Source organism: Pseudorca crassidens, chromosome 6 (assembly GCF_039906515.1).
Source record: "Pseudorca crassidens isolate mPseCra1 chromosome 6, mPseCra1.hap1, whole genome shotgun sequence".
Taxonomy (NCBI): Eukaryota; Metazoa; Chordata; class Mammalia; order Artiodactyla; family Delphinidae; genus Pseudorca; species Pseudorca crassidens.
Window position 1 is genome coordinate 128,381,366 of NC_090301.1, and position 18,796 is coordinate 128,400,161.

Consider the following 18,796-nt stretch of genomic DNA (forward strand, 5'->3'; position numbering starts at 1 on the left):
GGGACCTAATCAAACTTATAAGTTTTTGCACAGCAAAGGAAACCATAAACAAAATGAAAAGACAACCTACAGATTGGGAGAAAAATATTTGCAAACAATGTGACTGACAAGGGCTTAATTTCCAAAATATACAAACAGCTCATACAACTCAATAACATAAAACCAAACAACTCAATCAAAAAATGGGCAGAAGACCTAACTAGACATTTCTCCAAAGAAGACATACAGATGGCCAACAGGCACATGAAAAGATGCTCAACATCGCTAATTATTAGAGACATGCAAATCAAAACTACCATGAGGTACCACCTCACACTGGTCAGCATGGCCATCATTAAAAAGTCTACAAATAACAAATGCTGGAGAGGGTGTTGGAGAAAAGTGAACCCTCCTGCACTGTTGGTGGGAATGTAAACTGGTGCAGCCCCTATGGAAAACAGTATGGAGGTTCCTCAAAAAACTAAAAATAGAGTTACCATGTGATCCAGCAATCCCACTCTTGGGCATATATCTGGACAAGTCCAAACTCTAATTTGAAAAGATACATGCACCCCTATGTTCATAGCAGCACTATTTACAATAGCCAAGACATGGAAACAACCTAACCGTTCATTGACAGATGAATGGATAAAGAAGATGTGGCATACACACACACACACACACACACACACACACACACACAATGGAATACTACTCAGCCATAAAAAAGAATGAAATAAGGCCATTTGCAGCAACATGGATGGACCCAGAGATTATCATACTAAGTGAAGTAAGTCAGAAAGAGAAAGACAAATACCATGTGATATCACTTATATATGGAATCTAAAATATGACATAAATGAACTTGTCTACAAAACAGAAATAGACTCAGAACAGACATGTTTGCCAAGCAGAAGGGGGGTGGGGGAGGGATGGATTGGGAGTTTGGGATTAGCAGATGCAAACTATTATAATATATATATGTATAACTAGGGACTTCCCTGGTGGTCCAATGTCTAAGACTCTGCACTCCCAATGCAGGGGGCCCAGGTTCAATCCCTAATCAGGGAACTAGATCCCACCTGCCGCAACTAAGAGTTAGCATGCCGCAGCTAAAGATCCTGCACGCCACAACGAAGATCCCGCATGCCACAACTAAAACCTCACACGGCCAAATAAAATATAAATAAATATTTTAAAATATTTTATATATGTATAACTGAATCACTTTGCTGTACACCAGAAACTAACACAACATTTAAAATCAACTATATTTCAGTAAATTTTTTTTTTTTTTTTTTGCGGTACAAGGGCCTCTCACCGCTGCGGCCTCTCCCGTTGCGGAGCGCAGGCTCTGGATGCGCAGGCCCAGCGGCCATGGCTCACGGGCCCAGCCGCTTCGCAGCATGCGGGATCCTCCCGGATCGGGGCACGAACCTGCGTTCCCTGCATCGGCAGGCGGACTCCCAACCACTGTGCCACCAGGGAAGCCCCTCAATAAATTTTTTAAAACAGAAAAAAAAATGGTTATGATGGTAAATTTTATGAAGTATATTTTATCTCAATAAAAATTTTTTTTAGGGCTTCCCTGGTGGCGCAGTGGTTGGGAGTCCGCCTGCCGATGCAGGGGACACGGGTTCGTGCCCTGGACTGGGAAGACCCCACATGCCGCGGAGCGGCTGGGCCCGTGAGCCACGGCGCTCCGCGAGCCATGGACGCTGAGCCTGCGCGTCCGGAGCCTGTGCTCTGCAACGAGAGAGGCCGCAACAGTGAGAGGCCCGCGTACCGCAAAAAAAAAAAAAAAAAAAAAAAAGCAGCTTTGGCTACAGCAACAACATGCCAGCCAGCAGCGTGCGTGCTGCTGCTATCTGGAAGACCTGTTAGAAAGTCAAGATCAGTCATTCGGTCTGAGATCAAGCCATTCTGCTTGCTGGACCAATTGTTTCAATGTTTTATTATTATTACTTAGGTATTGTAAGGCCAACAGATCAGGAGACAATTGCCACTGAAAACATAGTTTATTGTGCTCAACATTCCCAAGAGAGGGAGTAGGGACGCATGTGGAGGCATGGGACACAAAGAATGACCAAGGGGAAGTCAAGAGGCAGAGGCAGGGCAACGGGATATAGGATTGGCTAGTCTGAATAATTTCAGGGGCTCAAGGGCATAGAAACGGTCCCTGTTTTATCATCTGTCTTTTAAATTTTTGTTAAGAGCTACACATGATGTATCAGGTAGAAAGAACTGAGGTAAATAGGCTTTTAGTGTGAGCTTTTGTATTTTTCTGGCTAGGAACCAGGCTGTATTTATTGTTTGCTCTAGTTGTAGGTGTCAGAGGCTAAAATTTCCTCCAGTGTTCTTATTTTTGTGTCTTGTGTTGTCTTTGGCTTTCCCATTAGACCTCTTACACAGATTCTGAGCCTAGCAGTTCCTTCGGCTATAGTCCCCTATTACTGTAACGCAGGAGCTTTAGTTATGTGGTGGTAAGAGCTGGGCGGAGGGGAAGTGTCTAGAATCCTATGGTTAGGGCTTAGTCTTTTACTGAGCATCTGCCCCTGGGCTGTGACCTTCACAAGTGTTTCTGAGCTTCTGTTCCTCCCTTTACGACGAGAGAGGGCTGGAGTTCAGTATCTCCCTTCCCCCAAGTTGGGTATGCTCTGGTAACAGTTTCCCTGAGGATGGGCCTTTGTTAAGGAGGACAGGCTGCGCTGGTTCGTTTCCGAACGGTTCCTTTCCCCCTCCCCTTGCGAGAAGCACCGGGGGCTTTTTCTCCAGTCCTGACCCGGAGCACCTGGTAGGGCTCCTGGAGTAAAACCCACAAGTGTGACGCTCAGTGAGCCTCCAAGTTTTCCTACAAGTTGCTGACTCTGGCAGCCGCTTCTGAGGCTGGTGAGGCCTGGCTCTCTGTCCTCACTCTTCTCTCCAGTTTTCGAGGCAGCAGTTGGCCCCGCGACCTCAATTTCCTCATGATCCAAGACGAGTGGCTAAACTGTTGTTTTCTCAGCTTTTTCCTTATTGTGAGGACAGAAATGGCTTCCAAGCTCTCTGCATGCCAGATCAGAAACCACTGTAACCTACTGTAACTTCCACGCTTAAAATTAATATGATTATAGGATAATCCCCGCCCCCCCCCCCCGCGCAGAAGTGTGAATGAATACACGCGTGTGGTGGTGCGCTACTGGGGACAGGGCCTCGGGCCTGCGCGTAAGCTCCCTGGATTAACTGATCCGACAGGGTAAAGGGATGGAAAACGGAGGAAGGCGTTTTCTGACTCATGTTTGTGGCTTTGGCTCCCCTTTCGAAGGGAAGTGTGCCCGGGCTGGGATGCAGAGGGCGTGGCGTGCGGGCGCGGCCCGCAAGCCCGCGTTGCCCCCGTGAGAACCCAGGACCCCTAACCACTGGACCACAGGGCAAACACAGCGGCCGCCGGGACAAAGAGAGCTAAAACTATCGGGGAACGCTCCGGTCCCCTCCGCAGCCTGCCGCTCGCCCCTCCGCGGACACAGCTCCGCAGCAGCGGCCCCACCCTCCCCGCAGGCCCGGGAGCCAGGCTGCGGCGGCGCCGCCCTCGAGGGAGGGGCCGGGCCCGGGGCGCCCTTCACGGCGGTGGTCTAATACATACTGGAGTAAACATTTAACCTGTAACTACTACTATTACTCACACCTGTAGTGGATATGGTACCGAATGTAACTCACTGGTAGAACTAGTCAATGACGTGATGCAAAATCGACACTTCCGATTAATACGCTGACGGATGGGGCCCAGAGCTTCCCGGGCCTCAATTTCTCCAGGTTTAAATGCAGAGAGACACTTAATTTGACGTGACGTGTGCTAGTGGAAAAAAACCAAACTGTGGCAAGTTGAAAGAGTAAGTAAGAAAAACAACTCAACGTTCCCATACCGGGAGTCGAACCCGGGCCGCCTGGGTGAAAACCAGGAATCCTAACCGCTAGACCATATGGGAACTTCCGAAAGTCTATCTTCCTCGATGCGACATATATTATTTGCGTCAGCTTGTCGTCAGCACCACCAAACCACATCTGCGCACCTCAGGCCTTGCCCCGGCTGGTAGAAATCTGTGTTGACTGCGGCTGCGCGAGCCCGGACTTCACGGACCCGCCCGCCTACGCAGCGCCGGCCGGCACATCCGGGCCCCTCCCAGGAGCGGGAACTCCTCCTCCCGGAAGTGTTCCCAAGAACCGAAGCGAGGGTGGCGCTAGTCGTTGTCACCGTCCGCACTAGCACACCTCGCTGGGACCTTGGCCGCGCCGCCACCGAAACCCAACTTCAACAGTAAATAACGGAGGGCTAGTGCTTGTCCTTCGATGTCAACTGACATCTAAAACAAAAGACACCTCTTCTCCCCCCGCCCCAATACCGGGTTCCCCGTGAAAAATCTTTTCCTCAAAAAACAAAAACGGGGTGTTATCTTTAACTCATTTAAGCTTGAAGATCTCACAGGTTGGCACTTCGTTGGTAACAGCTTTTGGCCTGAAATTCAACCTTTTGTGTGGATGGAGGGATGCCCTTTTTTCCTCCGGTCACATCGTTTCCTTTTCAGTGCTTTGATTAGGCTGTTTCACAGACAACTCAAGCTCAACGTAGTGCCCCGCCCAGCCCCGGCCCGGCCAAAAAAAAAAATTCCCTCCAACCAGAAAATGTGCGCTTACAGCGGTTAAAGTATGTATTAAAGGCTCAAGAATTAAAACAGTGTGGTTCCTGTGTCTGACATTAAGATCAATGAAACCGAATGGAACCGCCAGAACATGGTACAGGTATACAACATTGGGATTAATCGAAAGAAAAAGGTGGCATCACAAATCAGCGATAAGGGTGGTCCCCTGTATGTGGATCTGTGGTAGAAAATAGGAAGTTGAGTGCAGGACTCACCCTGTACCTCACCTGAAAACACAAAAGTTCTTGAGGAAAACACTGGCGAATTCCCTTACCGTCACATCAACTACAATCCCAAAGCAGGAAATCATAAAATAGCTGAGTGATAAATTCAACTGTACTAAGAAAACTGACTTAAAAACACAAGAGCTGAGAGATGCTCATGATAGTTTTCACCTTGCTCTTTGAGCTATTCATTTGGTCTGTGCAGTTTAATGTAATGTGTTTTATTTTATAATAAAAAGTTTGCTTTGTTTTTTTTTTAAAACCACCATAAGCAAAATTAAAAGACAAACTGGGAAAAAAAATTTACATCTCATATTATGAACAAAAAACTAACATCCACCAAACATAACAATTAGCTCCTAGAAACTGCTAAAAATATCAACAAGCCAGTAGGAATATGAATTGACACAGAGTTCCTGGCCCTTCAACAAATTAAAAGACTCACTCTTGGAAAGATAAAGGCAAGTTTTTAAAAACCTGAATGGTCTCTTGAAAGATTTCCCTTGAAAATCTAGGTCCGATCCTTTTTACTTTCTGGCTTAAAACCTGCCAAGCGCTGCCCATCTACTTGGGTGTGTGTGTGTTTTATCGATGAGGAATCATTCTGTCCTCATCTGTTAGCTGTGTATGGTTTATTCCTCCACCAAAATCACTTTTAAGGATCTAGTGAAACCGAAGCACCTACTTCTTGTCCTTCCCTGCCATTAACTGTTCAATATTTCATCCTTTAATGAAAAACCACAGCTGATTTATGCATCAGGTTGTTACAGTTGTTCAGTGATACGAACTAGCCTAACAGGTGTTTGTGCCTGCCCCACATGAATACATCCTGAGACAACAGAAGTCTAGAAGTGGTTTCAGAGTAGTGGCTTTCAACATTACTCACTTTGTCCCTTCAAACTTCCCCACCTAACAAAGTTGGAAACATGCAGACCAGAGAAGTATTAAGGAGGGAGGAATAGCTGGGGTGGGGGGCAATCTGTGAAGGAAGAAGGCCTGAGATAATGCAGCCACATCGAAGAACAGCTGTGCTCACTGCCTTGCTTTTGTGGTGGCAGGTCAGGGAGCCCCGGGCTCCAGCTGCTTGAGTTTCTCCTGCAGCCCCTGGAGCTGGCTTCGACCCCAGTCAATGCGGATCTGAAGGTTGGCCATGTCTGCAGCCAGCTGCAGACCTAGAAGAAGAGGAGAGACTGTCACCATGGTATCTGTGGTGACAAATGACTCAGGGGGCTCTGGACATCCCCAGGCCTCTCTGGCCTTCACACTCTTCCTAAAACATTCCAGGTATAGCCTTGCATTGGCTCCTCGAGAACCTCACTGGACCCATACCCTCATGTCCTTCAGGTCGTTGCTAAAATGTCACCTCCTCAGGATACTTCCTTGACCCCCTTATATCACCCACCAAGAACTAAAAATTCACAGATCATAATATAGTCTCATGCCCTTATTTCCTTCCTTGTTTTCTCCATTATCATAGCCCCTCACTGCTCTTGTCCTCTCTCCTTCTACCTGTTTTCTCTGCCCCCAAGATTGGTCCACACTCTGGATCCACCTCTACGTTGCTTTCACCTGATGCTTCTCCTGGAGCAGCTGCTGTCAAGTCCTCTGGGCCATCCACACCACCCAGTCCACTGGCCAGTCCTGTCTTCAGCCTAACTGCCTGGCAGCAGAGCTGGCCACACACCTGATCACCTCCCTCCAGGGCACATCTTACCCTCTTGGTGTTGCTCCTGCCTCACTGTTGCTTTTAAGTCTCCTCAACTGGTTTCTTCCCTTCTTTTTTCTCTTACTTCCTGTCCACATTCCCAGGACCTCTGCTGATCTTATCTCATTTCAACCTTAATGCTGTGTCTGTTAGCAACTTGGGAATTTAAAACCAGTGTTATGCAGTGGGTTCCCAAACCTCTCTCTCCAGCCCAGTCCTCTTCCAAACTCCAGATGCATGTGGCCAACCATCTGATCAGAATCTCCACCACACAGTACCAGGAACACCCCCACACCACTCCTGACTTCCCCTCGGCTGTTGCTGCTCTGCAGCCCTCCCACTCAGGTGAGGGTATCCACCCTTTTAAGCATTCTGGCTAGAAACTGTGGGCTCATCCTTCACTCCACTCCTTCCCTTACTGCCCAGTTGATCTGTCAGCAAATCCTGTGGCTTTTACTTGAAAAAACATGCAGCTTTCCACCACTTACCCGATCCTCCACTGCCCTCCCCCCGCCCCCCTCCACTAGACCACTGGCCTCCTCTCTGCTATTCCAGATACAACCTTGCCTCAGAGCTCTGCCCTGGCTGGTCCCTGCACCTAGAACACTGTCCCCCCAGATCACCAAAGCTCTCTCCTTCATCTCTTCAGAGGCCTTTCCAGGCTACCATTCAAAAAACAGCTTCCCCAGCCCACTCCATACTCTACCTTATTTTTTCATAGCAAGTCTCATTACCTGGTATTATATTTAGGGCCTACTTATTTGTTTGCATGTTGTTTTTTTGCCCTCAATAAAATAAACATCCCATGAAGCTGTCTGTCCCTTTTGTTTACTGCCAGCACCTAATATGAACCTGGAACTCTGCCAACAGCGAATAAACGCTTTTTGAAAAAACAGAAGGTGTGCAACAAAAGTCTGCAATGGAGAAAACCTGCAAAGCCCTTTGCAGACTAATCCCAGCCTTGGCATTAGTGCTCAAGTGCTCCCTGTAGATAGGGGGTCCACTCACCCTCCCGGAAGCTGGCTTGAGCTTGCCGTAGACTGTGAGGAACCAGGATTCCAAACCAGTTCAGAGGGTCCTGGGGAGCTGGGGAGGGGTCTGGCTCTGGGGTCCTCGTGAGACCCTTGCGCCTGCGAAGAACTGTAAAAAGAAAGGCTGGAGGTTGGGGGGATTGTTACCTGGCCTTTGTTTTCTCAGTGACACAATGTTAAACTTCATTTGAGCTCATGATCCTAGAAAATACCGATAGTTGGAAAATCCTCTCAACCTTTTATGTTCTGGAAAACAGCTTACTACAAAGAACCACCCTTCCCCTTGTGGTTCATGTGAATCTGTCCACTCTTTCTCTTGACTATCATAAAACCAGCAAATGACACCCCTTGTTTACCCGTGAAAAAGCCACACACTGACTTTTCCCATTTCGCCTGAACATGCTGAAAGGCCAGACAGACCCTTCAACTCCCTGTTCTTTGTCTCACGAATGATTAACTGAGATTAGAAGCTTGTCCCGCTGAAACTAGCTAGACAAAAATATCTTCTGCGCAGCTGAGACTTCCTCTGATTGCAAAACAATCCCAACTGTAAAGGACCTCACCTATAACTTTCTCTCTCTGCCTGTAAAAGTCTAAAGCAAAAAACCACTCTGCTGAGACATTCTACATTCTGATCTTCAGGTCTGGGGTGCTCTCTCTATCGTTAACAGCCTAAATAAAATCATCTCCCCTGTTGTCCCATGCCTTTTGTCTTTGACATCGGAAGGGGCCCTACGGGAAGAAGGGGCGGGGGGACCCACCTGCCTCGCGGGGTCCCACCTCCTCTGGAGTCTGGGTGCCGCCTCTCACCATCCAGAACTTCTGGGGTCCGTCCTGGGTCTCGCTAAAGAACGAGAAGGGAGGCTAGACCTTTGGCGGCCCCGACCTGGCCCCTGCCTGCCCACCCGCTGCAGCGTGAAAGGGACCTCACCTGGTGCAGACGCGGACCTGGGGCTCCATGCGGGAGGCATACTGCAGAGGCCCTACCGACTTCGCACCCATGGCGTAGCGAGCTTTGGAGAGCGAGAGCCAGCCCTGGGAAGAGAGAGGAGAGCGGTGAAACTCAGTAACCTTCACGTGCCGGCCCGCCCGCCCCAGGCTCTCACCTCCTCCACCCGGGCGTTCAGCGCCGCCCGCTTCGCCTCCAGTTCCTCCAGGTCCCCGAGCAGCTGCAGGAGAAGGGAGTCCAACTCGGCTCGAGGGTCCCGCGCCGCCATGGGCTCCACACAGAGTCAGTAGCCGGCTCCCCAGGTCGCCCAATCAGCGTCCGCCGTGCCAGAAGGACAGCCAATAGGCGCGTGAGGTCCGTCCCCCGAGGGGGCGTTCCCAACCTTGGGCCGAGATGCCCACTGGGTGGAGGCGACTCGCTGAGTTCCTTTCAGAATAAGCACCCTCAGAGCAGCGGCCCGGGGAGGTGATTAGCGCCTCGTCACGCGAGCACCGGAAGGGGATCAGGCACCCGGACAGTCGGCGAGAGCTGTGGGTGTCTCCGAATCGCTTTTGGAATCGGCCGTTTTTTAAAGTACGTCTGTCGCAGTGGCGATGGAAGGAGGCATAGCTGTTCGGCAACCATTTTAAGGGAGGAGCGGCTTTAAATTCAATTCTAGAACCGGCCGCTTAGGCGATCATCCGGTCAATCGCTGTGCAGCTTTTACAGTTGCTGCACTGTTTCGAGCCTACAATTATGATTATTTTAGCTGTTCGTCGTCTTCTAATTAACATCGCGTTCCGCACGTTAGGTAGTGAAACCATGACCGACGCCTTTATTAACGGCCGTTCTAAGCCACGTGACAGCACCTTGACCACCCCCCCCCCCCCCCCCCCCGCCTAGTGGTTGCTCCAGCTTCGGGCTGGCCAATCGCCTTGCGACTCCCAGCCATTTTAACTTTGGGCATTCTCGGCAGCAGCAGAGTCTAGTGAGGCCTCTAGCGGCCTTCTCGGTTGAGGGCGGAAGGGACGACTGCGTGGTGCCGGCGGCGCCAGAAGAGAACTCCTGGACTCACGTGGAAGTTGCGCCCACGATGGTAGGAGGGATGTTTAAGCTCCTGTTTTGGAGTTCGGGGGCTCGCGGTGGCTGGGGATGTGGCCTGTGGGCTCGGGGCGGGTGTTTCCCGGGCCCGGTCTTTCGCGGCGAAAAAGGTTTGCCTGAGCGGATCTGCTGCTTCCCAGCTGCGCCGCGAGGCCCGCCTTCGCCGCGAGTACCTGTATCGCAAGGCCTGTGAGGAGGCTCGGCGAACAGCCCAGGAGAGGAAGGACAAGGTTCGGCGTGCGCTCGAGGGTAAGTCTGTCCCCGCCCCGCAGTCACGGTAAAGACCCTTGGGCTTTCCTGTTAAAACCCAACGGGAAAAAGGCCAGTGGTGTCAAACGCTTTTAATTAGCATTTACTTGTGTTAGTATGGTGAGTGTCTTTTCAAGTATTTACTGGTCATTTTCCTTTCCTGTTGGATCTTCCTGATGGGTTGCAAATGTCGCTTGCATGATGGTGTGAATTACTTGTCATTTATGCTGCAGTATCCAGATTTTACAACTTGCGTAGTGATTTTATTTACAGTGTCTAGGTCTTCCCAAATTTAAACATTTCACGTGGTCCTATATTTATTTCCCCTCTGTCGTTTTTATTCTTGCTACTTTTTTTCACTACAAGATAAGAAGAATATCTTATTGTCTTTTAGTTATGTTATGGCTCCCTTGTATTTTAAAACTGTTCACTCGTGTAGAACTGACTTTTATTTGCGTTGTAAATTAGGAATTTAACTTTGCAATATTTTCCCCGCTTTCCATTTGCCGTACTAATGAAGAGCCTGTCACACATGCCTGATTGGAAATGCCGTATTTATCTGTATTTTGTTGGTTCTCATGTTGGTGGAGCTCTGTTTCCTATCTGATAGTACATCAACTCCATATCTCTATTTTAGATTCACTTTGATTTTCTTAGGTTTTAGACATATAAAGTATATGAGGTATGTGTATGTAGTACTTATGTCAAGCATAAAGTTAAACACCTGTGACCTATCTGCCCGTGTTAAGAAATGAAAAATGATCAATATATTTAAATTCAGAAATATTTCCCCCAATTTAGATAAACGCAGTATTGAATATTGATTAAAAATGAACCATTTCCTTGCTGTTCTTTTTGAGGATTATCATGCTTGTTTGTATTCTTAAATCATATGGGTCGATTTTTAGTTGTAAAGGTAGTATTAGGTTGCGTGTATTCTTTTGCAGCTTTCTGTTTTGGTTCAGTGTTGTTTCTAAGATCCATTGAGTGTAGGTGGGGCTCCTGCAGGTTAATATTCCATGGAGTCTTCATCCGTTTCCCTGTGGGTGGTGTTGAGCTTATTTTTAGTTTGGGGCAGGCCTGCTGCTGTGAACATTCTCTTCCATGTGCAAGAGTTAGTCCAGGACATGTTGGAGGGACCTGCTGGGTTCAAGGGCATGCTCCAAAGTGGGCATGCCCACAGCCTAGCTCCTCTGCCAAGTCTAGCATTAGTTCACAGAGGAAACCTCTGACCCAGAGCATCACGATTAATGATTTTATTGTAAGAGGGTTTCAGGGTTTCTGGTCCACCTTTGTATAGAAAGAGCAGTTTCCATTTATTCTTTAAAAATTAATTGTTAGTTTTTTTCTAACTACGAAGGGAGTGCATACTTGTGATTAAGTATTTTAGAAACCCTTCAAGTCTTGAGACTCAGGAACCATAGTAAATGAAATCTCCTATAACCACTGTTAGCAGGTTGGCATGTAGCCAAAAATAGTTTCATCCTTCTCCACCAGTTATGTATCACCTCTCTGCTCAGAAAGGAGTAAAAGGGGTATTTTTCCATCAAGTTTGTTCAGTGTTGTATAAACTGAAGGCTCCATGCATGTGTCTCACTAGCCCCTCTGTCTTCCCTCTGCAGAGAACCGCCTGATTCCCACCGAGTTACGCAGGGAGGCTCTGGCCTTACAGGGTTCCCTGGAGTTTGACGATGCCGGCGGCGAAGGTGACCTTCCCTGACCCTGTGAGCCAGCCTCACTCCCTGCCGCTGAGCCCACTGGCTTCCATGTCATTCCTCAGACACCTTGAAGAAAGGTTGTGCAGCTCCCACTCCTGAAACTGTCCCCCAGGTGCCCTCGTGGCTCTGTACAGATGACACCTCAGGGGACCTCTCCCTGAGTGCTTCCAATTCCATTTACATGACACAGTATTACCCCACTTTCTGCATTGCTTTGTCTGTTGATTGTCTCCCTTACTAGGACGGTGGGCTCTGCTGGGGCAGAACAGTGTCCATTTTGTTCATTGCTGTGTCCTCAGCTGTCAGCACTTCATTGGCACTCAGGTGTCTCATTCACTGCATCATTCAACAAATATGAAAGGAATCACAAACATTATAAATATTTGTTATGAGAGAATGGAGCCTGATACCTTTGGCCTTAACAGAATCTGGACTTGTGCTAACGTGGTAGCTACTAGCTCCATGTGATTACTACAGCTTCAATGAACTAAAATTAAATCAAATATAAAGATTCAGTTCCTTGGTCACACTTGTGTTTGTAGCCAGTGTGGCTGGGGGCCACCCTGTTGGCCCAGAGCAGGTAGAGAGCCTTTCCATCCTTGAAGGTATCGTCAGTGCTGTTCTAGGTGGATTTGGCCACCCCAAGTTAGCATTTCACTTCTCTAGACAATGTCATGTTCTTGCGCCTCACACTCCTAACAGGTGTGACCAGCCACATGGATGATGAGTATCGATGGGCAGGGGTTGAGGATCCCAAGATCATGATCACTACTTCCCGAGATCCCAGTTCCCGCCTCAAGATGTTTGCAAAGGTACCAGTAGGTGGGAGTTAGTGGGAGATGCTCAGGCCCCAGGAGCCCCAGTCCTAACCAGAGGGAGTTCATATGCAGGAGCTAAAGTTGGTGTTCCCAGGCGCCCAGCGCATGAACCGTGGCCGGCATGAGGTAGGGGCACTGGTGCGAGCCTGCAAAGCCAACGGGGTCACTGACCTGCTGGTTGTCCATGAGCATCGAGGCACACCTGGTAAGACTGAAGGGAGGGAGCAGGGTGCTGCCATGATGGCTGGCTGGGAGCAGAGGGTCTCTGACGGCTTACCTGGCCCTGCCAGTGGGGCTCATTGTCAGCCACCTGCCCTTTGGCCCAACCGCATACTTCACGCTGTGCAACGTGGTCATGCGGCATGACATCCCCGACCTGGGCACCGCGTCGGAGGCCAAGCCTCACCTGATTATGCATGGCTTCTCCTCCCGCCTGGGTAAGCGGGTGAGTCTGAGGCCGTGGGGTGAGGACTGGGGGCCTGGAGTGCCAGGCTGGGCATTTGCCACTTTTCTTCCTTCTGCCCCAGGTCTCTGACATACTCCGCTACCTGTTCCCTGTGCCCAAAGATGACAGCCGCCGGGTCATCACCTTCGCCAACCAGGACGACTACATCTCCTTCCGGTGGGTCAGTGGGCTGGGCCCGAATGGGGTCTTGACCTTTGTGTCCCTGTGCTGTTTGTTGTTGACCCCGAAGCTGCTCCCTGCCTCCCCTCACTCCTGCCCTGCCCCCCTTGCCCCAGGCACCATGTGTACAAGAAGACAGACCACCGCAATGTGGAGCTGACCGAGGTTGGGCCTCGCTTTGAGCTGAAGTGTGAGTTTGCGGCTTTATCCCATATCTGGTGAGGGGCATGCTGGCTGTGTAAGTGACCATATCTCATCCCCCTTCGCCAGTGTACATGATCCGTCTGGGCACGCTGGAGCAGGAGGCCACAGCAGACGTGGAGTGGCGCTGGCACCCCTACACCAACACCGCGCGCAAGAGGGTCTTCCTGAGTGCTGAGTGAGCCCACTCACCAGTCAGGATGTGGACCTGGACCCGGGAGCTGGGGAGAGGTCAGAATAAAGTCTGCTTGCCACAGCACCCTGCTAGCCTCTGAGTGGCTAGGACAGGGCTGTCAGGCTGAGCGTGAAGGATGCGGGGTCCCCTCAGCTGGGGACCTGATAGCTCTGGGACATTCTCAGGCCTGGTGGTGACATCGTGCCTAGGACAAGGCAGGCCTGATGTGCTTTCTTGCCCCTGGGCCACAGAGGGTTTGGTGCTACCCTGGGAGATTTGGTGCTGCTCTCTGTCACTCAGGAGTCGGGGGCCTGTGACTTCATCATCTGGGAGTGGGGATAATAATGTGAGCACGGAAGTCTCACTTAGAGCAGGGCTTGGCGCTGGGGCCAGCTCTCAGCCAGAGACAGACAGAAAATAAACAAGAGGCAAACCATTTATTCACTTCATTGTGGCCTCCTTTGAGTGTAATTAAAGTTCCTCAGAGAACTCAGTGCACTTGGACTCACTAGCAGTGGAAAGCTTTATAATGACCATCTTTCCCTTTAAGGATCTCCTTAGGCTCTCCCTGGATTACCAAGGATATTTCTAGGTTATCTAGGATGTCTGGTATGTGTGGATTCACCACTCTTTGATGGTCGCACACTCAAGTTGTTTCCTATTTTTACTACCACAAACGTTGCTTCAAGAACATTGAACATACCTCTGTGCATATTTATGCGAGTATATCTGATGAGTTAACTACTGCAAGTGGAATCGTGTCTTGAAAATGATTATAGATGCTGCAGAACTGTCCTCCAGGAGGCTGTCTCTCCCAGCCACTATCATCAGATCTGAGTGTTTCCTGTGTCCTTGTAGGCACTGTGAACTGTCAGACTTTGCATCTTGCCCGAGCTCTAGGTGCAAAATGGGTCCTCAGTTGAATTTGCATTTCTTTATTTATGACAGAGGTTATGCATCTTCAAATACTCATTGACTATTAGTGTATGTGTATTCTCTGTGACCTGTTAGCTCTTTATAGAAACAGTTGTTCACCTCTATGTTGATTGATTGTTTTAAGTCTTTTAATTGTGGAGAATTCCAAACATAAGAGCTGAGAGGACTGTACAGTGAGTCCATGAGCTCATCTCAATGTTGACCAGTCTGGTTTCCTTCATAGCCCCACCCACTCCCTTTATCCACTCCATTCGTTTATTTTGAAGCAAATCCCAGACACCATATCATTTCATCCATAAATATTTCCATATATCTCTGAAAGATAAGACTCAACAGGAATAATAATACCACTGTCGCACCTAAAAAATCAACAATTATTCCGAATTCTACATATTAATGTTCAGTTTTCCCTGATTACGTTATGTTTGTTTGAACTAGGATCCAACTTGGGTCCATTCATTGCAAATGATAGACAAGTCTCTTGTCTTTTTAAAAACAGCTTTATTGAGATATAATGCACATGTCCCACACAGTTCACCTGTTTAAAGTGTACAATTAAATATTTTTTTATCATATTCACAGGGTTGTACAACCATCACCACAGTCTAATTTTAGAGCATTTTTGTCCCTCCTAAAAGAAACTCCGTACTCTTTAGCTGTCACTTCCCATTCCTCTCCAACCGTCTCCCAACTCCCAGCCCCCAGCCCCTTGTAGCCACTAATCTACTTTTGGTTTCTATAGACTTGCCTATTCTGGACATTCCATAGGAACTGTAATAGGAAAGAACCTTTTGTATTCTATTACAAGCTAATCACTAAAGGGATGTTGCCTATAAGCTTGAGTTATACATAATGGCTCATCTCTGGGAACCCTGCTTCCCAGGTAATGAGCTAAAATACCTTTGTTTAACCTACAGGAAACATCCTGACCAGGTCCACCTGTAAATGACTGCAGGGAAGAAGAAATTAACACATCCTCTCCAGAGGCTGATGGGAACCAGGAAGTGTTTGATTTTACTTCCTCCTCTTTTAGTATAAAAGGAGCCTGAATTCTAACTCAGGCAAGATGTTTCTTTGGGGCATGAGCCCACCATCTTCTCGGTTTGCTGGCTTTCCAAATAAAGTCTTATTTCTTGTCCCAACAACTCGTCTCTCGATTATTGGCCTGTTGTGCGGCGAGCAGTATGAGCTTCAACTTGGAACGGAATCATACGATATGTGGTGTTACTTAGCATTGTTTTCAAAATTTATCCATGTTGTAGCATGTGTCAGTACTTCATTCCTTTTTTTATTGCTAAACAGTATTCTATTGCGTGTGTATACCTTATTTATCCATCAGTTTATGAAATTTGGTTTGTTTTTCACTTTTGGGCTATTTTGATAATGCTGTTATGAGCATCTGTGTGTAAGTTCTAAGTCTCTTTTATCCTATAGAATTCTCTCCTTTTAATTTTTTTTCTTTGTAATTTATTCTGTTAGGAAATTGGTTTGTCTTGTGGAGCTTCCAGAGTCTGGAACAAAAGCCCTCCCAAAGGCAGCTACCTCCAATCACTGGTGGATGCAAGCTGCCACTTGTAACTGGAGAGACTGGCATTTTTCCTTTTTTGCCAAATGCCAGACTTTTAGGTGGGCCAACAGGTCAGCCCACACCCAATCCAAAAGTTTGTAAGAGTGGAGCAGTGGGAGAATTTTTTCAAATTTTTTGTTCCCTTTTGTGGCCTAGCAAAAAAGGAAGTCAGAAGAACTGTTCAATAGGGATGTCAGTAGTCTCAGACTATCTCCGCATAGGCCTTCTAGGTGAGGGTGGTGTCGGCCAGGTTTCTCCACTGTTTTAAAAGTTACTATTTCCCCTTTGCAACATCAGCGCAGGCTGGGTTCTTCACAGTATTGCAAAAGCTTCTCCGAGTACCTTCCAGCACCCTGTCCACTTGGCTCTGTTGGGTGGCCTAGCACTCTGAGCTGGGAAGCAGGTGGCAGACTGGCATGTGGCATGTGGGCGCTGGGGTGCTCAGGATCTTCAGGACAGTGCCAGCTGCTCCCACTGCTTGGGACTGCCGCCAGTAGGGTGCGCAAGAGGGCCAGCAGCAGCAGTGAGTCCCACTGCAGGAACACAGCTTGCAGTTCTCTGGGACAATGGAGAGGGGTGAGCCAGGGCTGCTGGTGGAGGTCTCGGGGGGTCTTTCCATCCCCTACACCCAGCCTGAGCTGAGCAGAGGGAAAACCAGGAGAATTTGGATGTTGGAGAGACATGGAGGGATGCTCAGTGTCAGGATGGTGGTCCGGTTAAACAAGAGGAGGGTGTGTAGTAGGAGGTGGACGTGCAGCTAGAAAGACAGACACCCAACCCTGGTGGAAGCATGGCAGGTGGACTAAAGTCTCAGCCACTCTGTTCACAGGCCAGATAGGCAGAAAGATTCCCAAACAGGCAGGCAAACAGACACATAGATCCCTGGCAAGACAGACTTCTAGATAGAGTCCCAGGGAGAGAGAGACTACAGCAGGACAGCCAGACAAATGGACAGATTATTGGACAGGTGGGAAGGTGCTCAGCCAGGCATCCAGAAAGACCTGTGTCCAGACACATGGACACCCCTCCCACCCCACTTCCAGCCAACCAAAAGACAGAATTCCTCAAGGTTAGACAGAGCCCCACAATTGTACAGAGAGACCATTAACTCAATGGAAAGACATTCCACTACCCAGTCAACTAGCCAGCCAGACCTTCAGCTTGACAGACTTACTCTTTGCCAGTAGGACCCAGCCTATGAGAAAGGCAGGTGGGTCCTCAGGATAGACAGATGTCTCCTAAGCCAGGGGGACAGATAGACATATACACCCCACCCTGTCAGACAAATAGACCCTCCGCCCCTAGTGGAACAGAAGATCCCAGAGTGCCAGAACCCAGTTGCGGGTTAGTTGCCCTGCCTCCCAGTCATCACCATAGGTGATATGGATGGCTCACTGACCCTCAATGTTGCCTCTGCTCCCCAGGTAGCACTGGTTTCCAGTGATCATTGACATCCAATGACATTCACTACCAGCAGGGTCCATAAAGCCCTTTCTTGATCCCACAGTGGCTGTTCCCCCTTTACTCTGGTATCCACTATACCCAAATGACTGCCATTAGTATCCATGATTACTCAGGGACTTGAGTCTCTGTGACTCCTCCAGTGGGCCTCCATATTTTCTCAAAGTTCACTGATACTTCTGTATCCTGCCACCCTGAGTCTCCAAGAACCCATGACCATCCAAGAAATCTCAGTGATTCCACTGACATTCACTATTGAGCCCTGGTTAGGGGTCCTCAATGACCTTCCCTGACTCTTTTGACCCCTCAGTTATTTAGTAAACTAACATTCCAAGTCCCAATGGCTCCTCAGTTACTTTCAGTCTCTCACTGACCTCCCAGTGACTGCCATTGACGTCTACTGACAGTCTCCATGAACATCCAAGGAACTCTCACTGGCCTCCAATGAATTCACTATCAATGTCCATCCTCAGTGATCACTGCTGACCACCTTTGAATTCTCAAAGATGACAGTGATAAACACTGAGTCAACAGTGACTCCTACTGACCCCTCAATAAGTGAAACATCCCCACTAACTGGCTTTTTGACCTCTCAGTCACTTAAACTGGGGTCAGCAACCCACAGCCTGCAGGAAACACACACACAAATCGTGACACATGAAATTAAAATTTAAAGTCCACGAAGTTTGGGACAAAGCCATGCTCATTCCTTTACATGTTGCCTATGGTTGCTTTCACCCTGCATAGCGGAACTGAGTAGCTGGGACAAGGACCAGAGACCCAAGCCCTTTAAGAAACAGTTTGCCTGTTCTTGACTTAACTCTGATGAATTAGGTCCACATTCCTCACCCCCGAGGTGAAGGATGGGCTAGCCCATCTACACTGGCCAATCCTTGGCAGGGGCCGTAGGCTTCTCTCTGCTCTCTCCAGCCTCCCCTTGGTAGCCCTGGGAGCTGGGACAGCAGCTGTCCTCCAGTCTTCTCCACATTTTCTGAAGACAAGGGACGAAAGAAAATAAGCCCCTTAAAAGCACTGAGAACACCTAGTCCCTTGGAACCCACTCCCAGAGCCTCGATTCTCAGTTTCCCAGAAGGTTTATGCGGGTTGAAATCCTCAAATTAGGACTGGATGCTGGCGCCCCCAGTTCATCCTAGCCCGACCCAGAAAAAGAAGGAGCCTCAGGAAATACACGGATTCAGTCTTTCTCACAGCCCAGGTGCCCGGGTGTCATTTTCCCCCGCGGCTACCTCCCCCGACCTCCCTCGGACCCCGCCGAAGCGCAAAGCGCGGGATGGTCCCCACCCGGGGTCCCCCAGGCAGGAGTTGCAGCTCGGTCTCGGCGACCGTCTTTACTCACAGCTGCCACGCCACCCCGGCTCGGATCCGGACACAGCCTAGCTCC

At 48.9% G+C, this 18,796-nt stretch overlaps 2 protein-coding genes and 1 non-coding gene across 6 annotated transcripts; 1 reads left to right on the forward strand and 2 right to left on the reverse strand.

Annotated features, from left to right (window-relative positions):
* Window positions 1-3,872: 3,872 nt before the first annotated feature.
* TRNAE-UUC (transfer RNA glutamic acid (anticodon UUC)) lies at window positions 3,873-3,944 on the reverse strand. Its single transcript has one exon. It is a non-coding gene; the product is annotated as a tRNA-Glu (tRNA).
* A 695-nt stretch (window positions 3,945-4,639) lies between these two features.
* CCDC115 (coiled-coil domain containing 115) lies at window positions 4,640-8,963 on the reverse strand. Of its 2 annotated transcripts, none has more exons than XM_067742342.1 (5): window positions 8,722-8,963; window positions 8,547-8,650; window positions 8,377-8,459; window positions 7,593-7,724; window positions 4,640-6,051 (listed from the first exon to the last, which is right to left on the reverse strand). In XM_067742342.1, exons 1-5 carry the CDS (start codon window positions 8,830-8,832, stop codon window positions 5,939-5,941), a joined length of 543 nt encoding a protein of 180 aa, XP_067598443.1. In that variant the 5' UTR covers window positions 8,833-8,963; the 3' UTR covers window positions 4,640-5,938. The 2 variants fall into 2 exon arrangements, with proteins under 2 accessions (XP_067598443.1, XP_067598442.1); XM_067742341.1 differs by having other exon boundaries at window positions 7,593-7,739.
* A 29-nt stretch (window positions 8,964-8,992) lies between these two features.
* IMP4 (IMP U3 small nucleolar ribonucleoprotein 4) lies at window positions 8,993-15,511 on the forward strand. Of its 3 annotated transcripts, XM_067742339.1 has the most exons (11): window positions 9,000-9,137; window positions 9,523-9,639; window positions 9,785-9,893; window positions 11,516-11,599; window positions 12,314-12,423; window positions 12,502-12,634; window positions 12,720-12,874; window positions 12,957-13,051; window positions 13,171-13,244; window positions 13,325-13,486; window positions 15,284-15,511. In XM_067742339.1, the coding sequence occupies exons 2-10, from the start codon at window positions 9,637-9,639 to the stop codon at window positions 13,435-13,437; spliced, it is 876 nt and encodes a 291-aa protein (XP_067598440.1). In that variant the 5' UTR covers window positions 9,000-9,137; window positions 9,523-9,636; the 3' UTR covers window positions 13,438-13,486; window positions 15,284-15,511. The 3 variants fall into 3 exon arrangements, 2 of the variants coding, with proteins under 2 accessions (XP_067598441.1, XP_067598440.1); XR_010944512.1 differs by lacking the exon at window positions 13,171-13,244 and having other exon boundaries at window positions 8,995-9,137; XM_067742340.1 differs by lacking the exons at window positions 13,171-13,244; window positions 15,284-15,511 and having other exon boundaries at window positions 8,993-9,137; window positions 13,325-13,487.
* The last annotated feature ends 3,285 nt before the right edge of the window (window positions 15,512-18,796 follow it).

What these genes read in the sequence shown, in the direction of transcription:
- CCDC115 (XM_067742341.1), bottom strand. Translation starts at nt 8,832, where the DNA reads ATGGCGGCGCGGGACCCTCGAGCCGAGTTGGACTCCCTTCTCCTGCAG. An exon ending in CAGGTCCGCGTCTGCACCAG is followed by an intron (nt 8,460 to 8,546) that starts GTGAGGTCCCTT and finishes CTCGTTCTTTAG; the next exon opens with CGAGACCCAGGACGGACCCC. An exon ending in GGTGGGACCCCGCGAGGCAG is followed by an intron (nt 7,740 to 8,376) that starts GTGGGTCCCCCC and finishes CCCAACCTCCAG; the next exon opens with CCTTTCTTTTTACAGTTCTT.
- IMP4 (XM_067742339.1), top strand. An exon ending in TGAGCATCGAGGCACACCTG is followed by an intron (nt 12,635 to 12,719) that starts GTAAGACTGAAG and finishes TGGCCCTGCCAG; the next exon opens with TGGGGCTCATTGTCAGCCAC. An exon ending in GACGACTACATCTCCTTCCG is followed by an intron (nt 13,052 to 13,170) that starts GTGGGTCAGTGG and finishes CCCTTGCCCCAG; the next exon opens with GCACCATGTGTACAAGAAGA.